The sequence below is a fragment of the Argiope bruennichi genome, chromosome 6 (genome assembly GCF_947563725.1).
Source record: "Argiope bruennichi chromosome 6, qqArgBrue1.1, whole genome shotgun sequence".
Taxonomy (NCBI): domain Eukaryota; kingdom Metazoa; phylum Arthropoda; class Arachnida; order Araneae; family Araneidae; genus Argiope; species Argiope bruennichi.
The window spans coordinates 120958741-120977548 of record NC_079156.1 but is presented as its reverse complement, the minus strand read 5'-3'; the positions used below and the strand labels follow the sequence as shown (position 1 = coordinate 120977548).

Below are 18808 nucleotides of genomic sequence, written 5' to 3'. Positions count from 1 at the left end.
GTATAACTTTGAGTATATTTATTACATATTTTGAGTTTTTTTTCAATATAATAATTTTTTAAATTTTACTTTTCTTACTTCTTACAACAATGTTTATTTAATATTTTTCTATAAAAAATAAAAATTTGAGTGATAAAATAAATTATAATACATTTTAAATTATATTTCCAAACATCTTATGAACCGTTTCTTGGATTCTTTTATATACTTTGAAAGAATTTTCTATCATCTAAAATAGTTATATTTATATGTAAAAAAATAATTAAAATACATTGTGATTTGAAATATGTATAAGTTGATATATTTAAGAATACATATATCATATTAACTAATCAGAAATTGATTGCAAAAGTTATACACAACAGAATCATCTCAAAAACCTTTGTAAACATAAAATGGTACATATAAGCTTGATAAACTATTTACTATTCTTCTTTTTTTAATTTATTATACATTTTTCAGTACTTATGTAACATACTATAGATTACAAACAAATCTATACTTATAATAAAGCTCAATGTGTGTGTGTGTGTGTGTGTGTTGGCGCTCTACAGGCCAGGTCATTTGACATACAGCTACCAAATTTGGTACATGTATACCTTAGAGGTCGGGAATGTGCACCTGGGGTCCCTTTTTTGAAATTTTAATTAGAATTCTAATTATTAATTAAAAACTAACTTTCTAGCCAAAAAAATCTTCCATTTTTCCCACTGCCAACTTTTCCGCCAAAATAATCTTCCATTTTTCCCACCGCCAAATGAGTAAGGCTTCAATTTTTTTTTCTCCCAACAGTAGTGAGGCTAGGGTTAAATTTTTCGGCGGATTATTTCAAACGATTCTGTTTATTTTCTTAATGTTTGATGCATTTAAAATTAAACATTGTTAATTAATCCATGTTTCAGATTCATTTTGAAGTACTTTTGAATTAAAATAACACAGAATATAGGAAATTAAAAATGTATAATCTGCATAGCGTTACCCCAACTGGCGTAGAAAAATTCACGCATTTGCGTTACCTAACTGGCGAAGAAAATTCACGCATGCGCATTGTTCTGATTGTTGTCATGACAACCACTATCAACGGATGATTTAAATTATTTTTAGGTTAGTTGCATGCTTTTGTAAGTAAATTGTATTTATGTTAGTTATATATTTTTTGCATATGCTTATAGTTTTAAGGACATCGTTTTTTAAGTAGTTTTTTTAAACCTGTTTTCAATGATTTAAATTATTTTTAGGTTAGTTGCATGCTTTTGTAATTAAATTGTATTTATGTTAGTTATATATTTTTTTGTATATGCTTATAGTTTTAAGTACATCGTTTTTTAAGTAGTTTTTTTAAACCTGTTTTCGACCGTTTATTTTAAACGGTTCATTTTATTTTCTTAGTGTTTGATGCATTTAAAATTAAACATTGTTAATTAATCGATCTGTTCATGATTAATTTCAGAAAATTTTGTTGACAAATTCTTGAGATATTACATAAATTAAGAAAGATATTCTTTAGTGCCCAGAAGTGTTATCAGTAATCATATTATAAAAAAAATGCTTTGTTTCAGTAAAAATATTATTATATTAATTGCAGATTAATTCTTTCCACTTTAATTTAAAGCATAAATTCTACGAGAGCTAACAGAAAATTAGAGAGATACATATTATGTTATGACTGAAGGCCTTTATAATATTATGAGTGAATTATATGACTATCAAAATTTGAAGTTTTAAAATATTTTGATGAAGAATCTATTAAAGTAGGAATTGCGTAAAATATTTAATTATTAAAATTTAAACGGACATTAAGATTGGCGAACCGGCTGGTCGCCAAAGGCGGCTAGTAGTAAATAAAGTTTAACATTTTTGTGTGATGTGCAGATGTAATGTGGATTCATATTTAGACGCAGCTATGCAAAAAAGAACAATTCTAAAATAAACATTTTTCAGCTCTTGAACAGCTGTTATTCGTAAAATGCTAAAAAATATTCTCTGAGTTTATCATGATAAATAATAATGTTATTTTTTTTAGCATAAATCTACACCATAAATCGTTTGCTGCGAAATAAATAGGACTACTAATAATGCTATGTTCTTTTTAAAAAATATACATTATAAATCGTTTGTTGCGAAATGATTTAGAAATCATTCAATTTTCAAATAGATTTTACGATAATTTAGAAGATTGCTGTCATTTTTAATGCAATAAATTCATGAACAAATCAAAACAGAAATATATAGAGGAGACCAACAATAGAATGTTGCCATTCGCACAGAAAGGATAGAAATGAAACTGTTTTAGTGTAACTGGTATTTTTTGATAGTATGGTTTACATTTTAAACCACCAGGTGATTCTATCAGAACAATGTGTGATACAGGAAAATACAAAGGAACTAAAAAAAATACAAAGGGTGGAATTAGGGCTTTAAAATGTTCAAACTTATCATACTTGGATCAATCAGGGGTTATAATTAAGTTAGTACAATCTATTTAATAAAATTACACCTGCACAGAAATAGCAAACTATGGCAAGTTATTCATAAAGGGCAACTACATGCTATTAAATAATTTCTGAGCATGCGCGATCTTACTGGTTTGACACTACAGCGCTTAATACAAACTCTGCTTTAGGAAACACAGCTGAAATATGAGAAAACAAATTTTTTAAACAGCAGAGCCACATTTCTTTTAATCATTTTCTGTCAGTCGTACGATAAGAAAAGGAATATGATAAGAATTTTTTGTAACAAAAAATTGTGCCCCCCTCTCCCCCCTGGTCTGGAAGTTGAAATGAAAACCATTATTCAACTCATTCTTTATCTACCCATCAAACAACAGAATAACAAAGTAATTTAAATTGTAAAACTCATTACCAATAAATTCTGACACCATGACCGAAAAAAAAATTTGAATTTGAATTTCATTTTTTTCGCGCAACCGTCATTTCTCATCTTTATTTGCTCACACCGGGGGGGGGGAGGGTTGAGCTACCACCACTTCCATAACGGAGTAACCTCCAACGAAAGCAGTGGTACTATGGCCGATGACAATCATTAGGACTGAAAATTTTTGCTTAAATCCTATCGCGACGAAAGTCATTCAGCTTCGAGATTTTTCGGTAGTGTGTGTGTGTGGGAAAGAAAAGGTAATTCTTATGAGATTTTATCTTTATTTGTCTGTGTAGTGAGTTTTGAAGTTTCCTCAGCATTTTGAATCATCATTTTATAGGAAAACATTTAATTAACAATGAATTTGCAATGTACAGAATACAGATTGATACTCGATTGCATAACTGCGCTTGTTCGTGGATTCACATTCGAGTTGCATTCAAAGTTCAAGATTTTATGTTTATCAAAAAAAATCAAACTAGCTCATAGTTACGATGTTGAGTGTTGACTCATCAGTCCTGAGTGTTGGTATAGATCCATTCCAGGTAGTGGGTGACCCTTGTGTACACTCCTGGAAAACCGGGTTCCGCACACCTGTAGCCGAATGAGACGATTCCGATTACTGTCCAAGTATCGTTGCTTAGCTGAATCATCAGTGGGCCACCGGAATCACTCTGGAATAAGTAGTTTTGAAACGATTTAATTTTTTATAATAATTTTATAAAGTATGATAAAAGCATAATTTTAAAAGAAAGTTACTTATCTAAAAGTTTAAATACTATAATTTTTTTATACCTCAATCTTTATAAGTGCACAAAATTTCAACCACACGTACTTTTCGATAAAATCAAGTACTTTTTTAATACCATAAAATTATAATTTATGCAGTATATATCACTCACTAGCCGCTTTACACGACCAGCTGGTCTGTTGTAACTGTTTTCTGTGTTTAATTTACATTAGATGTTTTATGTATAATTTGATGTTCAAACAAAGGAGAAGATTGCTTAATGAAATTGACATACGTGATCTCACAGTAGTAATAAAAGTTAAGCGTTTCGATAATGTTTTTAAAATTGCCTTTTTTTAAAAATTTATATTTAAATTTTAAACAAAACACTTATTCATGAATTGTGATTTTTTTATTTACACGTAGATTGATAAACTGATTTCTCAACTTTGGATTACTTTTATAACTATAACTCTTACACCTAGCCCTTCTGCACTATTGCGAATTTTATGGTCTCTTAATCTTGCCTTTGCTTTATAGTCTCTTCATCTTGCCATTGCTTTATGGTCTCTTCGTCTTGCCATTGCTTTATGGTCTCTTCCTCTTGCCATTGCTTTATAGTCTCTTCATCTTGCCATTGCTTTATGGTCTCTTCCTCTTGACATTGCTTTATGGGTTCTTCATCTTGCCATTGCTTTATGGTCTCTTCATCTTGCCATTGCTTTATAGTCTCTTCATCTTGCCATTGCTTTATGGTCTCTTCCTCTTGCCATTGCTTTATGGGTTCTTCATCTTGCCATTGCTTTATGGTCTCTTCATCTTGCCTTTGCTTTATAGTCTCTTAATCTTGCCTTTGCTTTATAGTCTCTTCCTCTTGCTATTGCTTTATGGTCTCTTCCTCTTGCCATTGCTTTATGGTCTCTTCCTCTTGACATTGCTTTATAGTCTCTTCCTCTTGACATTGCTTTATGGGTTCTTCATCTTGCCATTGCTTTATGGTCTCTTCATCTTGACATTGCTTTATGGTCTCTTCCTCTTGCCATTGCTTTATGGTTTCTTCATCTTGCCATTGCTTTATGGTCTCTTCGTCTTGCCATTGCTTTATGGTCTCTTCGTCTTGCCATTTCTTTATAGTCTCTTCATCTTGCCATTGCTTTATGGTCTCTTCCTCTTGACATTGCTTTATAGTCTCTTCCTCTTGCCATTGCTTTATGGTCTCTTCCTCTTGACATTGCTTTATAGTCTCTTCCTCTTGCCATTGCTTTATGGTTTCTTCATCTTGCCATTGCTTTATGGTCTCTTCGTCTTGACATTGCTTTATGGTCTCTTCCTCTTGACATTGCTTTATAGTCTCTTCCTCTTGACATTGCTTTATGGGTTCTTCATCTTGCCATTGCTTTATGGTCTCTTCATCTTGACATTGCTTTATGGTCTCTTCCTCTTGCCATTGCTTTATGGTTTCTTCATCTTGCCATTGCTTTATGGTCTCTTCGTCTTGCCATTGCTTTATGGTCTCTTCATCTTGCCATTGCTTTATGGTCTCTTCATCTTGCCATTTCTTTATGGTCTCTTTATTTTGCCATTTCTTTATGGTCTCTTCATCTTGCCATTGCTTTATGGTCTCTTCCTCTTGCCATTGCTTTATGGTCTCTTCGTCTTGCCATTGCTTTATAGTCTCTTCATCTTGCCATTGCTTTATGGTCTCTTCGTCTTGCCATTGCTTTATGGTCTCTTCGTCTTGCCATTGCTTTATGGTCTCTTCATCTTGCCATTGCTTTATGGTCTCTTCATCTTGCCATTGCTTTATGGTCTCTTCGTCTTGCCATTGCTTTATGGTCTCTTCGTCTTGCCATTGCTTTATGGTCTCTTCGTCTTGCCATTGCTTTATGGTCTCTTCCTCTTGCCATTGCTTTATGGTCTCTTCCTCTTGCCATTGCTTTATGGTCTCTTCCTCTTGCCATTGCTTTATGGTCTCTTCCTCTTGCCATTTCTTTATGGTCTCTTCGTCTTGCCATTGCTTTATGGTCTCTTCGTCTTGCCATTGCTTTATGGTCTCTTCGTCTTGCCATTGCTTTATGGTCTCTTCATCTTGCCATTGCTTTATGGTATCTTCCTCTTGCCATTGCTTTATGGGTTCTTCATCTTGCCATTGCTTTATGGTCTCTTCATCTTGCCTTTGCTTTATAGTCTCTTAATCTTGCCTTTGCTTTATAGTCTCTTCCTCTTGCTATTGCTTTATGGTCTCTTCCTCTTGCCATTGCTTTATGGTCTCTTCCTCTTGACATTGCTTTATAGTCTCTTCCTCTTGACATTGCTTTATGGGTTCTTCATCTTGCCATTGCTTTATGGTCTCTTCATCTTGACATTGCTTTATGGTCTCTTCCTCTTGCCATTGCTTTATGGTTTCTTCATCTTGCCATTGCTTTATGGTCTCTTCGTCTTGCCATTGCTTTATGGTCTCTTCATCTTGCCATTTCTTTATAGTCTCTTCATCTTGCCATTGCTTTATGGTCTCTTCCTCTTGACATTGCTTTATAGTCTCTTCCTCTTGCCATTGCTTTATGGTCTCTTCCTCTTGACATTGCTTTATAGTCTCTTCCTCTTGCCATTGCTTTATGGTTTCTTCATCTTGCCATTGCTTTATGGTCTCTTCGTCTTGACATTGCTTTATGGTCTCTTCCTTTTGCCATTGCTTTATGGTCTCTTCCTCTTGACATTGCTTTATAGTCTCTTCCTCTTGACATTGCTTTATGGGTTCTTCATCTTGCCATTGCTTTATGGTCTCTTCATCTTGACATTGCTTTATGGTCTCTTCCTCTTGCCATTGCTTTATGGTTTCTTCATCTTGCCATTGCTTTATGGTCTCTTCGTCTTGCCATTGCTTTATGGTCTCTTCATCTTGCCATTTCTTTATAGTCTCTTCATCTTGCCATTGCTTTATGGTCTCTTCCTCTTGACATTGCTTTATAGTCTCTTCCTCTTGCCATTGCTTTATGGTCTCTTCCTCTTGACATTGCTTTATAGTCTCTTCCTCTTGCCATTGCTTTATGGTTTCTTCATCTTGCCATTGCTTTATGGTCTCTTCGTCTTGACATTGCTTTATGGTCTCTTCCTTTTGCCATTGCTTTATGGTCTCTTCCTCTTGACATTGCTTTATAGTCTCTTCCTCTTGACATTGCTTTATGGGTTCTTCATCTTGCCATTGCTTTATGGTCTCTTCATCTTGACATTGCTTTATGGTCTCTTCCTCTTGCCATTGCTTTATGGTTTCTTCATCTTGCCATTGCTTTATGGTCTCTTCCTCTTGCCATTGCTTTATGGTCTCTTCCTCTTGCCATTTCTTTATGGTCTCTTCGTCTTGCCATTGCTTTATGGTCTCTTCATCTTGCCTTTGCTTTATAGTCTCTTAATCTTGCCTTTGCTTTATAGTCTCTTCCTCTTGCTATTGCTTTATGGTCTCTTCCTCTTGCCATTGCTTTATGGTCTCTTCCTCTTGCCATTGCTTTATGGTTTCTTCATCTTGCCATTGCTTTATGGTCTCTTCGTCTTGCCATTGCTTTATGGTCTCTTCATCTTGCCATTTCTTTATAGTCTCTTCATCTTGCCATTGCTTTATGGTCTCTTCCTCTTGACATTGCTTTATAGTCTCTTCCTCTTGCCATTGCTTTATGGTCTCTTCCTCTTGACATTGCTTTATAGTCTCTTCCTCTTGCCATTGCTTTATGGTTTCTTCATCTTGCCATTGCTTTATGGTCTCTTCGTCTTGACATTGCTTTATAGTCTCTTCCTTTTGCCATTGCTTTATGGTCTCTTCCTCTTGACATTGCTTTATAGTCTCTTCCTCTTGACATTGCTTTATGGGTTCTTCATCTTGCCATTGCTTTATGGTCTCTTCATCTTGACATTGCTTTATGGTCTCTTCCTCTTGCCATTGCTTTATGGTTTCTTCATCTTGCCATTGCTTTATGGTCTCTTCGTCTTGCCATTGCTTTATGGTCTCTTCATCTTGCCATTGCTTTATGGTCTCTTCATCTTGCCATTGCTTTATGGTCTCTTCATCTTGCCATTGCTTTATGGTCTCTTCATCTTGCCATTTCTTTATGGTCTCTTCATCTTGCCATTGCTTTATGGTCTCTTCCTCTTGACATTGCTTTATAGTCTCTTCGTCTTGCCATTGCTTTATGGTCTCTTCCTCTTGACATTGCTTTATAGTCTCTTCCTCTTGCCATTGCTTTATGGTTTCTTCATCTTGCCATTGCTTTATGGTCTCTTCGTCTTGACATTGCTTTATGGTCTCTTCCTCTTGCCATTGCTTTATAGTCTCTTCCTCTTGACATTGCTTTATAGTCTCTTCCTCTTGACATTGCTTTATGGGTTCTTCATCTTGCCATTGCTTTATGGTCTCTTCATCTTGACATTGCTTTATGGTTTCTTCATCTTGCCATTGCTTTATGGTCTCTTCGTCTTGCCATTGCTTTATGTTCTCTTCATCTTGCCATTGCTTTATGGTCTCTTCGTCTTGCCATTGCTTTATGGTCTCTTCATCTTGCCATTGCTTTATGGTCTCTTCATCTTGCCATTGCTTTATGGTCTCTTCGTCTTGCCATTGCTTTATGGTCTCTTCGTCTTGCCATTGCTTTATGGTCTCTTCGTCTTGCCATTGCTTTATGGTCTCTTCCTCTTGCCATTGCTTTATGGTCTCTTCCTCTTGCCATTGCTTTATGGTCTCTTCCTCTTGCCATTGCTTTATGGTCTCTTCCTCTTGCCATTTCTTTATGGTCTCTTCGTCTTGCCATTGCTTTATGGTCTCTTCATCTTGCCATTGCTTTATGGTCTCTTCGTCTTGCCATTGCTTTATGGTCTCTTCATCTTGCCATTGCTTTATGGTCTCTTCCTCTTGCCATTGCTTTGTAGTCTCTTCATCTTGCCATTGCTTTATGGTCTCTTCCTCTTGCCATTGCTTTATGGTCTCTTCGTCTTGCCATTGCTTTATGGTCTCTTCATCTTGCCATTGCTTTATGGTCTCTTCATCTTGCCATTGCTTTATGATTTCTTAATCTTGCCATTGTTTTATGATTTCTTAATCTTGCCACTCTCTACACGGCCCTGATTCTTTAGCATAATTTTTCAAAGAAATTCCAAATAATTTAAATATATAGGAACAGTTATGTTTTCAGGTATGAACAAATGTTTCGTGAATTTCGAGTTCACAGTTTAAAACTGTGTCTAGAAGTAATTCGTTTCCTACACAAAATTTAACTAATTCTTACAACAGACTATTTATAATTCAGCCATTTTCTTTGTGACACAGAAGTGTTCCTATTTTCCTTTAATGTTTAATGAAATAATTTCTTTAAAAACATACTTACTGGAGTTTATTTTAATTGCACAAAGCTATTACATAGTACCAGTTATTAATAGGAAACCAACAAATTAAATCCCATTATTTAAGAAAACAGTGATGTTAAAGTAGACATACGAAAACCATTGAACCAAAAAAATAACGAACACCAACAAAGGTTTGCTCAAACTTCTATTAACCAAAGTAGATTTAATTAAAAATTTGCATTTCAGGAGAAGTTCTAAGTCACCAATATAACTATGGTGAATAATATTTACAACAAAACTAAGCATGAATGATTAAGAACACTTATTAGTAAGATATCACATTTATTTTCACCTTGATTTTACGAGTCAATACGAACAAATATACGGTGATTGGCCAAATTATTATGACCACCCCCTCAATACAGTGTTGGATCACCTTTAGCTCGTAATACTGCTCTCATTCTTCTTGGCATAGATTCTGCGAGATGTTGTTAGGTGGTAGGAGGAATTTGATCCCATATCCGAAGAACTGCGCTTTCCAGTTCCTTCAGATTGGATGGCACTGGATCCAGCTGCCTGATGTCCCGTTCGATCTCATCCCACAAATTCTCAATTGGATTAAGGTCTGGTGATTGTGCGGGCCAATGAAAGCAGGTAAAATCAGCGTCATGTTCTTCGAACCATCTGACGAAATACCAACTGTATGACAAGGAACATTGTCTTGCTGAAAATATCCATCCCTTGCCGGGTACACCATTAATATAACAGGATGTACTTGATCTGAGAGAACACTTAAATACCCTTGGGCATTCAGACGCTGTTCTACAGTAATCAAAAGATCCATGCAATGCCAAGAAAGCATCCCCCAAGCCATAATATTGTCTGCACCAGCTTGAAGTGTTGTGGTAATGCAATTGGGGACCATGCTTTCGTGATGCTTTCGCCATATCCGAACCCTTCCATCTGCATGATGCAATTGAAAACGCGATTCATCAGGCCACAGGACCCTTTTCCAGTCAACTACTGTCCAATCCTTATGCGCCTTTGCAAACTGGAGACGTCTTCTCTTGTTCAAGGCTGACACTGAGGCTTTCGAACAGGTCGTTAGCTCCCACAGCCTATACGATGTAATGTGCGTCGCACAGTTCATTCAGAGACGTTCGCAGTTGCTTTTTCATTAAGATTCTCCGCTATTTAACGTGCTGTTGCTCTTCTATTCGAGTGGACAACGCTGACAAGTTTCCTTTCAACTCGAGCATTCAGTAGCCTGTGACGACCACAAGCCTGACGTTGAAACCCGGTTTTCCGCTTGGTAGTCCACTCTTTGTACACATTAATAACTGCTGCTCTCGAAGACTTCACAAGATCAGCCAGTTTGCTGATACTGGTTCCGACGCTTCGAGTGCCTACAATCATCCCGCATTCAAACTCAGTTAAGTCACCCTTTTTTTTGTCCATATCTCCGCGCGTAACACAGTGCAATTGATGATTTACTTGCCTTGCTTTACCTTTTTGTAGCTATCTCGCCTTTTAGCGGCAACACTGTGACGCAATACTTGATTTTTCATAAAACTGCCAGGTGGCCATAATTATTTGGCCACTGAGTGTATAAATACGCATAAGAACAATTCTGAACGAAAATGTAACGAATCATGAACAAAAATGCTAATATACGAGAATTTAGGAAGAACTCTAAATATTATTGCTAAAAATCACCACTTTTGCTCCTGTTATATTAATTTTTTGTTTTACAATCCGGATTACTTTTGATATTAATATAAAAAAATAATGAAACTTGCAAAATAATGAGCTTCTATCATATGATGCGAAAGAAACTAAGCTGCACCTGCTCTCCATATTTTTACACCAGAATAGCAAGTGGAATTTGATCTTCAATAGATTTCATTTGCCCCAGTCTTCTACTTACGATTTATCTTTAGTAGAATCAGGATTCGAATATGAAAACTCAGGTTTATACCTGGAGACATTGCCGTCGGGCTATCGCGGCCATTTCAATTCGTTTAGGAAAACGAAAATAGAAATGCCTTTGATAATTGTTGAAGACTGTAAGCTTTTTTTAGGAAAAAAACTAGCTTTATCATCGATGAAAAAGGTATTAAACTGAGTAAAACGTATTAAAAAGCTTGGATCCTTACTTTGCAGGAATCTTTCCCGCCTTCTTTCAAACCAGCGCAGAGGACATGAGTGGAGCCTCTTGCAAGAAAGGCGGCGCTTTTGATCCGAGAATAAGCCAGGGCACAATCGTCGGTCGAAACAATAGGAATCGACACTTCGTGGAGTTGGTCTTGGTGCTCCCCACCTATCAAAAAACAAAACAAAGAAACAGGTAAATGGCGTGATATTTTACTGGCGATTAGAATTAAGTTAGAATCAAATCAGACAAAATAAATTCCCTCTTTATTATCTCATAGATGAAAATTTTTTTCTATGTAAGTGTTCAATGTACACGAATCGAAATAAATTCTAATAGTAACTTAAAGATGGTTGAAAAAGCAACAAATTAAATACTAAATTTAGTAGCTTGTTGTAGGTTAAAAGCAAAATTTAAAAAATTCTATCTTTATTAGCTCATAGATAATTGAAAGAACAGTGAGATGAATTATAAATTTAGTAGCTCGTAGATGGTTGGAACTATGTCTGCTAATGATCTTTTACTTTATGCCCACTATACTGTTTAAAAAAATAACTCAGATGGGCAAGAAATTGGATGTCTCTGTGCGTCGAAGAATCCTAAAAAATTCCAGTCATTAAATCTTCTATTAAGGACATTTTGTCAAAGCTCTTGTCTTTAGTTCTCTCCTAACGTAAAAAGTTAACGTACATTTAATGAATTGTATGTATTTTTAATGTTTCACTGTTTAATATGTAATGTAAAATGTAATGTTATTTACTGGACATTCTGTGTTTTCTGTAGAGGGTCCTTTGTTTGCAAGTGTCCAATGTCATCAAGTGTCGTTTGTTCCTTCGTGCTATTTAGGATTGTTCTTCGAAAGCCCCCTCAAGTTTACCGCATACCCTCTGGTTAGGTTGGAGTATTGCTTTCGTATTGTTTAAATAATCGAAAGATTGTAATAACAAGTGCATAAAGTGATATCTGCGGAAAAACAATAACTCAAAACCCATTTCAGCTAGACGGTAAAACCTCTTTGGTATAAGGACTTAATATAAAATTCGTAGATTCCTTTAAAATTTTGAACGAAGCATGTTCACAGTAAGTCTGTCTGTCTTGTTGTCCGAATACAAGTTAACATGAATCCAAAACTTAAAGAGTTAAATAGATAAGATTTAGCGCACAGTGTTACTATCTAAAGTATAGATTCGTTTGAAGTTTTAAATTAAATTATTGGAAAAGTTGACCGTCTATCGGTTTGTATTCCCACATGCACGTAAACCCCAAAATTAAGAAATAAAATGATTTAGATAAACAAAATTTGGCAAGTCCTGTTACCAAAATTACAATATTGTGTCAAATTTTGATTTTAATCGATTGAAAGAAACACATAAATTAAATTCTTTACTACGAAGTACAAAATTCTCTCATGTGGGACTCTGAAAATAAAAATCTGAGCACTTTCTCGTCAATGATCCAGTCCAAGATCTTAGATAAGGGGAGAGCAGGGAATAATCTCTTTATTAGAGAATATGGAAGGAAATTTTTAAGGAACCTCTCCATCAGATTTTAAAAGTAAAACACTTTGGGAAAATTACAATTTCGATTGAGAGTTCAAAAAATTATGTTACATAATAATTTACACTTTAATAAGGAAGAGATTCCTTAAAATTCTCTGAAAGGTCTGTGAAATTATATTCACTCTATTATTTTTTGCTGACATAACAATCGAGAAAGAATTACTTTATACCAATATACAAAAAAGTGGTAATTTGCATATACAGTTAAAACTTTTACTCTTCGTTGCAGTTAATTTTTTAGCCGAAATTCGTTAAAAAAATTTTTATTAAAAACTTAGGTTTTAAATTCACTAGTTCCCTTTCAAACAACCGAAAACAATGGGAAAAGTTAAATGACGGTGTTTCACGGCTCCAAGAGGCAGAACAGTCAATGCTTCATCGAACAAATATAAATGGATAATTGTGGTGTGCTATGGAGGGGGGGGGGGGAGGGAATGCAATTGAATAAAATGCTATTTCAATACACATGAACACGGAAAGACACTATTTTTTACGTAACAAATATTTAAACATTTCTTTTGCCTTCTAAAACACTGTACGTATGTTAAATCGCACTTTTTTTTTGCTATTGATTGCCTGTTTAAAATTCTTTTTCCTTCCTGTTGTTCTTTTTAAGATTTCCAAATAATCAGTCATAATTTATTTTGATTTTCAGTTTCCAGATACACGCAGATACTCTAGCAACTGCATACATTTCATTAACCACTGTTTTCCGATCCTTTTTCTTGTGCATTTATTGTATTTATTAAGAATTTCTGCTATCATTGATTGTAATAAATAAGAAAAAAAATTATCTTGCGAATGTATACTAAATTTTAAATGTTTTCTGTTGCAAAAATGTATTAAGCACTTTTCATTGCTTTTAGTCATTTTTTATTTCATTTTGCATTTATTTTTATAATGTTTGATTTTACATATGAGAAGATTACTTATGTCTACAAAAAAATGTTTGATCTATTTTTCAAAATGTTTAATTATTTGAAAAAAAAATATATCTTTTTTGTTCTATTGCACTCTGAAAAAAATATATAAAAGCCATTTAGAAAAGACAGCATCAAATTTGAAAGAATAAATTTTAAATATTGAACCTGGCTTAAATATTTGATGACAGATAAGTCAATAAAAACTTATATTCTGCTTATAAATTTATAAAGCTTTTATGAAGAGATTACTCTGTTCGAAGGAGGAAAAAAAATCCATAAAAAGTTTCCCCGAGACTTCTTCGTATGCTCCAAATAAAAGGTATTATTTTCCCCTCCTCCCTCACAAAACTTTGGAAAAAGCTGTGAATGCCAAGAATGCTCAGATTTTTATTTTCGTAGTCCCGCATATGAGCACTTTGTGCTATGTAGTATAGTAAAGGAAACCGAAATTTCAGACCATTTGAAGCCAAAGTTTAATACAACGTGTAAGGTTCACTTTGTGTATCGATGAAAGAATTGTAATCGTTTAGCTTATGTTAACTTGTGAAAACGAATGTTGGCAACAGATGTTTGGTTGTCGATGTTCGCCATGGTTGTAACCTACGCATATGCTTTACCACAATAATAGATTTTTATTTTTCTAATTAAGAACTCTTTCTTAACATTTAAATTTCAAGAGGCTAATTATAAATCAGCCTTATATGGCGCAGCCGGAATCTAATGGACTTGCAAAAGGAATTTCAAATAATATTTTATAAAAAAAACCATCGCACTCGTTAAGCCTTCTTTGGAACTTTCAGAATCCTCGCCAAGGAATGATAATCTCGCCAAGATTGTTTCTGCCTGAACGTATTCCAAAAATCGCCCACGCATAGTAAGTGAAGTTTATGAGATACTTTATATACTTACGTTTTACTTGTGATAAAACTTTGTACAAATCAGTGCGAGTATTCTAACGAATGTTGAATATTGATTTCGCATTACCTTCAAAAAAATTATTCTGTTTGCAAAATTTATTGCTTGCTTTTTAAACAAGAACATCGCCAAGCAATCTTCGCTTTATTAACAAGAACATCGCCAAGCAATCTTCGCTTTTTAAACAAGAACGTCGCCAAGCAATCTTCGCTAATTTATTTCGTTCGTCAAGAACAGTGAACAGAAATAAAAAAAAAAATGTCAACAAAAGATGACATCATTTTTAATTCTTTAGACTCGCAACCGCTACAAACTTTAACGATAGTTCAACTGAAAAAAGAATTATGTTTCAGAAATCTTTCGCTAACTGGAAATAAGAATGAACTAATTTTGCGTATTGTAGAGGATAATACTAAAAGAAATAGTGAAGGAACTTTGGAAGAATTAAATGTTCTTCGAGCGCAGAATCTTAATAACGTTGAGGAGGCAATTTCTGATAATGCACATTTATTGACAGAGATTGAATCTCTGCGAAAACAAGTAGAACTTTTAAGTAATTCTTCTACACAATCACCACTTCCTATGCCTCCGCCTTCTCAAATAGATCCGAATATCGCAGCTATTCTTTCTACATTAATGGAAACGCAAAAACAATTTTTAGAAAGACAAGTAAATCCAAATGTGATTCAAATCACATCTACAAATGACACTGCAAATTCAATTCAAATATTTAAAGGTGATATAATTGAAAATGCACTTGAATGGTTAAAGGAAGTTGAAAGAATTTCAACTTTAGCTAACTGGTCCGACGAATTAAAATTAACTAATGCTATTTCTCGTCTCTCAGGATCTGCAAAAAATTGGCAATTAACAACAGGAAAAAATTTTAATGATTGGATTACTTGGAAAAATGCTCTCGCCTCAAGATTTAAAAGGCGTATTACAATGCAAGAATTTTTGGCTCACCAAAGTGAACGAAAGTTGAGGCATAATGAAAGTTTAGTAGATTATATTTATTCAAAAGACGCTCTTTTGGAAAAAGCTCCCTTCACCATTCCCCAACCTGACCGTATTTCTATGATCATAGGTGATATTACCGAGGAAAAATGGCAAATTGCATTAGCTACTCAAAATACGAATACTGTTGAAGAATTAATTGACAGGGCAACTGCACTTGATGCTATTCGCAGTGCAAAACAAGAGCATAAGAAACATTCTCCGAAATCTCAAATTCGATCTTCTTATACACATGATGAACAACGTCGTAAATACAATCCAGTAACTGACGATGTTCGTGATATTACTTGTTGGAGATGTGGAAACAAAGGCCATGCATCTTTTATGTGCAGTTTACCACCTCCTCCACGTGGTTCAACCATAGCTCAACCAAGAAACACGTCACGACAAAATCAATATACCAACAGTCAAACTAATGTCCAAATACCATCTTCTAGCAGTTCAACTAGTTCTGATAATAACACAGCAGTCAAAACTATAAGTTTGAACTCTTCAAATTCCCGGCACAACAACAACAATCGCAACTCGACATCTGGGAGATCTACAACCGCAAATAGTGCAAATAATAATTCCATAAATTGTATTAGAACTGAAACTAACAGACTTGCCTTAATACCTGTTATTATCAACAATGATACAGAAATTCAAGCCCTCTGTGATCCATGTGCAGATATCACAATCATTCAACAATCTTGTGTTCCAAATGATATTGTTATTAACCCGTGGACTGATGGACAGTTCCAAGTTGTTGACCATGAAATAAAGCCAATAGGTTGGATTTCTTTAAACATAATTGTTGGTAATTTGGAATATATGATGCCTAAAATTGGAGTGTGCACCCAACTTCCATTTAAGCTTATTTTAGGATTCGATTGGCAACAACAAGTTCAAGCTAGATGCACTTACGACCCTAATGGCTCATTATGTATTTCTACTCCAACTTCATTTCATTTGTACGAATGTATTCATGCATCGAAACCCAGCATCAACTGTGTCTCTCTTCATCCACCCTCACTACCATCATTAGATGATGTTACTTTGCCAGAAGCAACACCCAATATAATTTCATCCGAAACAAACCTTATCCCTAAATCCGCAGGACTCTCTGCAACTCAACAAGCTCAACTTGATGCAGTAATTGGAAAATTTACTGATGTTTTTTATTCGAATGATGATAACATTGGACTATGTCCATATGTGGAATTCAAAATCGAATTGCGACATGAAAAGCCTATTAGATGTAGACCTTATAGACTTTCAGAGCCTGATCGCCAGTTTCTAAAAACGCAAATTGAAAAATGGTTAAAACAAGGAATTTGCCGTCATTCCAACTCACCGTACGCAGCACCAGCTTTCATTGTGGAGCAGCCCTTTCATGAAAGTACTCCTAGGCGAGTTGTGGTAGATTTCTCTCGCACTATTAATCCTATCACAAATATTGATCCGCATCCAATCGACCAAATGGAAGACGTTATTCAACGCATGGCAGGCAAGAGCTACAATTCTAAAATGGATGTAAAATCTGCATTTCACTGCATTCCCATAAGAGACATTGACACCTACAAAACTGGATTTGTCACTCCTGACGGACATTATGAATTTCTTCGAATGCCTTTTGGTGTCACAAATGGCCCATCTACAATGACAAGAGCGATTAAATTAGCCTACAATCATCTGGCACACCACAATGTCAACACATACATTGATGATATATCAACTTCTCATGATGACTTCAATTATCATCTCAAAGTGATATATAAAATCTTTGAAGCAACTCAAAAAGCTGGCTTCAAGCTGACACGAGAAAAAACGCAATTTGCAGTATCAGAAATAACTCTTTTTGGTCTAATTATTTCTCAAGATGGTGTTCGTCCTGATCCGGAACGCATAGCAGCAATTGAACGTTATCTAACTCTCAAATCAATTCATGAAGTCCGTAGTTTCCTTGGATTTGCTAATCAGTTTCGTAAGTATATTCGTAACTATGCTGTTATTGCTAAACCTTTAACAAGCGTTTTAAAAGGTTTAGAAAAGAAGACCAACAATGCACCCATAGTTTTAACAGATGACCAACAGCGTACATTTGAATCTTTAAAAACTGCAATTACTACTGCTCCAATTCTTGCGTATTTCAAACAAGGATTACCAACCTTTGTAGAAACTGATGCATCTTATTCTGGACTAGGAGCAGTTTTATCTCAAGAACAGAATGGAAAGCGTCGTGTCATTGAATATGCTTCACGTACCTTAAAAGATGCTGAAACACGCTACCACAGTAACGAACTGGAATGTACTGCTGTACATTGGGCCCTAACTGAAAAATTTCGACTCTATCTCCTAGGTCACAAGTTTCAACTCATCACAGACAACTATACAACCGCTTATGTAGTTGCAAAATCTGCTATTAATCGAAAATTTGCACGATATTTAGTGGATTTGGCTCAATTTGATTTCACAACTGAGCACAGACCCGGAAAGCAAAATGTCATCGCTGATCACCTTTCACGTTTCCCAACACCACCTGTTTGTTTAACAGTTACTGCAAGTTATGAATCAGACATTTGTGTGAAACAGAAAAGAGATGACTTTTGTCAGTATATTTTTCGCTTACTCAGAGAAAAATATCCAAACAAAAGGACAATGTCAGTCATATGCAATTACAATATCGATAACAACACTCTTGTGCGAGTTAAAGATAATAATTCGAAATCTGTAGTAGTGATTCCAAAGTCAATGAGAGAGAAAACTCTGATCGCTTGTCACGATGATGTTGGACATATGGACGCAAAAAAAACTCTTCACAATTTGCAATTACGTTATTGGTGGCCAAATATGCGCAAGGACTGTAAAGCATATGTTCGAAGCTGTCATAAATGCCAAATTGTCAACCGACGTACTGCTAATGCCTATGGTCTTTTGCAGCAATTGCCGATTCCATCTATACCTTGGGAAATTGTATCTGCTGACCATATAATCTGTTTGCCAGAAACAAGAAATGGAAATACAAATATGCTTGTCCAAATTGACCACGCCACACGCTATGTAATTGCAACACCTTCTGCATCTCTCGCCGCTCATACAGTGACTGATGCTTTGTATCATAATATAATACTTAGATATGGACCGCCAAATATGTATTTATCAGATGGAGGAACAGCATTTACCGCACGTCACACTCAGCGGTTTCTTCAAAAATATGGAATCACACAATCAACGACACCACCTTATTCACCACAAGCTAATAGTATCGTTGAACGAGCCAACGGCATCATTGTGTCCTCTTTGAAAAAAATGATTGACAAAA

At 35.0% G+C, this 18808-nt stretch overlaps 1 protein-coding gene across 2 annotated transcripts in view; it reads right to left on the bottom strand.

The window, feature by feature from the left end:
- Positions 1 to 3141: 3141 nt before the first annotated feature.
- LOC129972772 (clotting factor B-like) overlaps positions 3142 to 18808 on the bottom strand; it is a 42204-nt gene continuing 26537 nt past the window's right edge. For both annotated transcript variants that reach the window (XM_056087023.1, XM_056087024.1), the window contains exons 8-9: positions 11095 to 11258; positions 3142 to 3554 (exon numbers count right to left, since the gene is read on the bottom strand). In XM_056087023.1, coding sequence (XP_055942998.1) covers positions 3393 to 3554; positions 11095 to 11258 — 326 coding nt within the window. In that variant the 3' untranslated portion in view covers positions 3142 to 3392. The remainder of the gene's footprint in view (positions 3555 to 11094; positions 11259 to 18808) is intronic.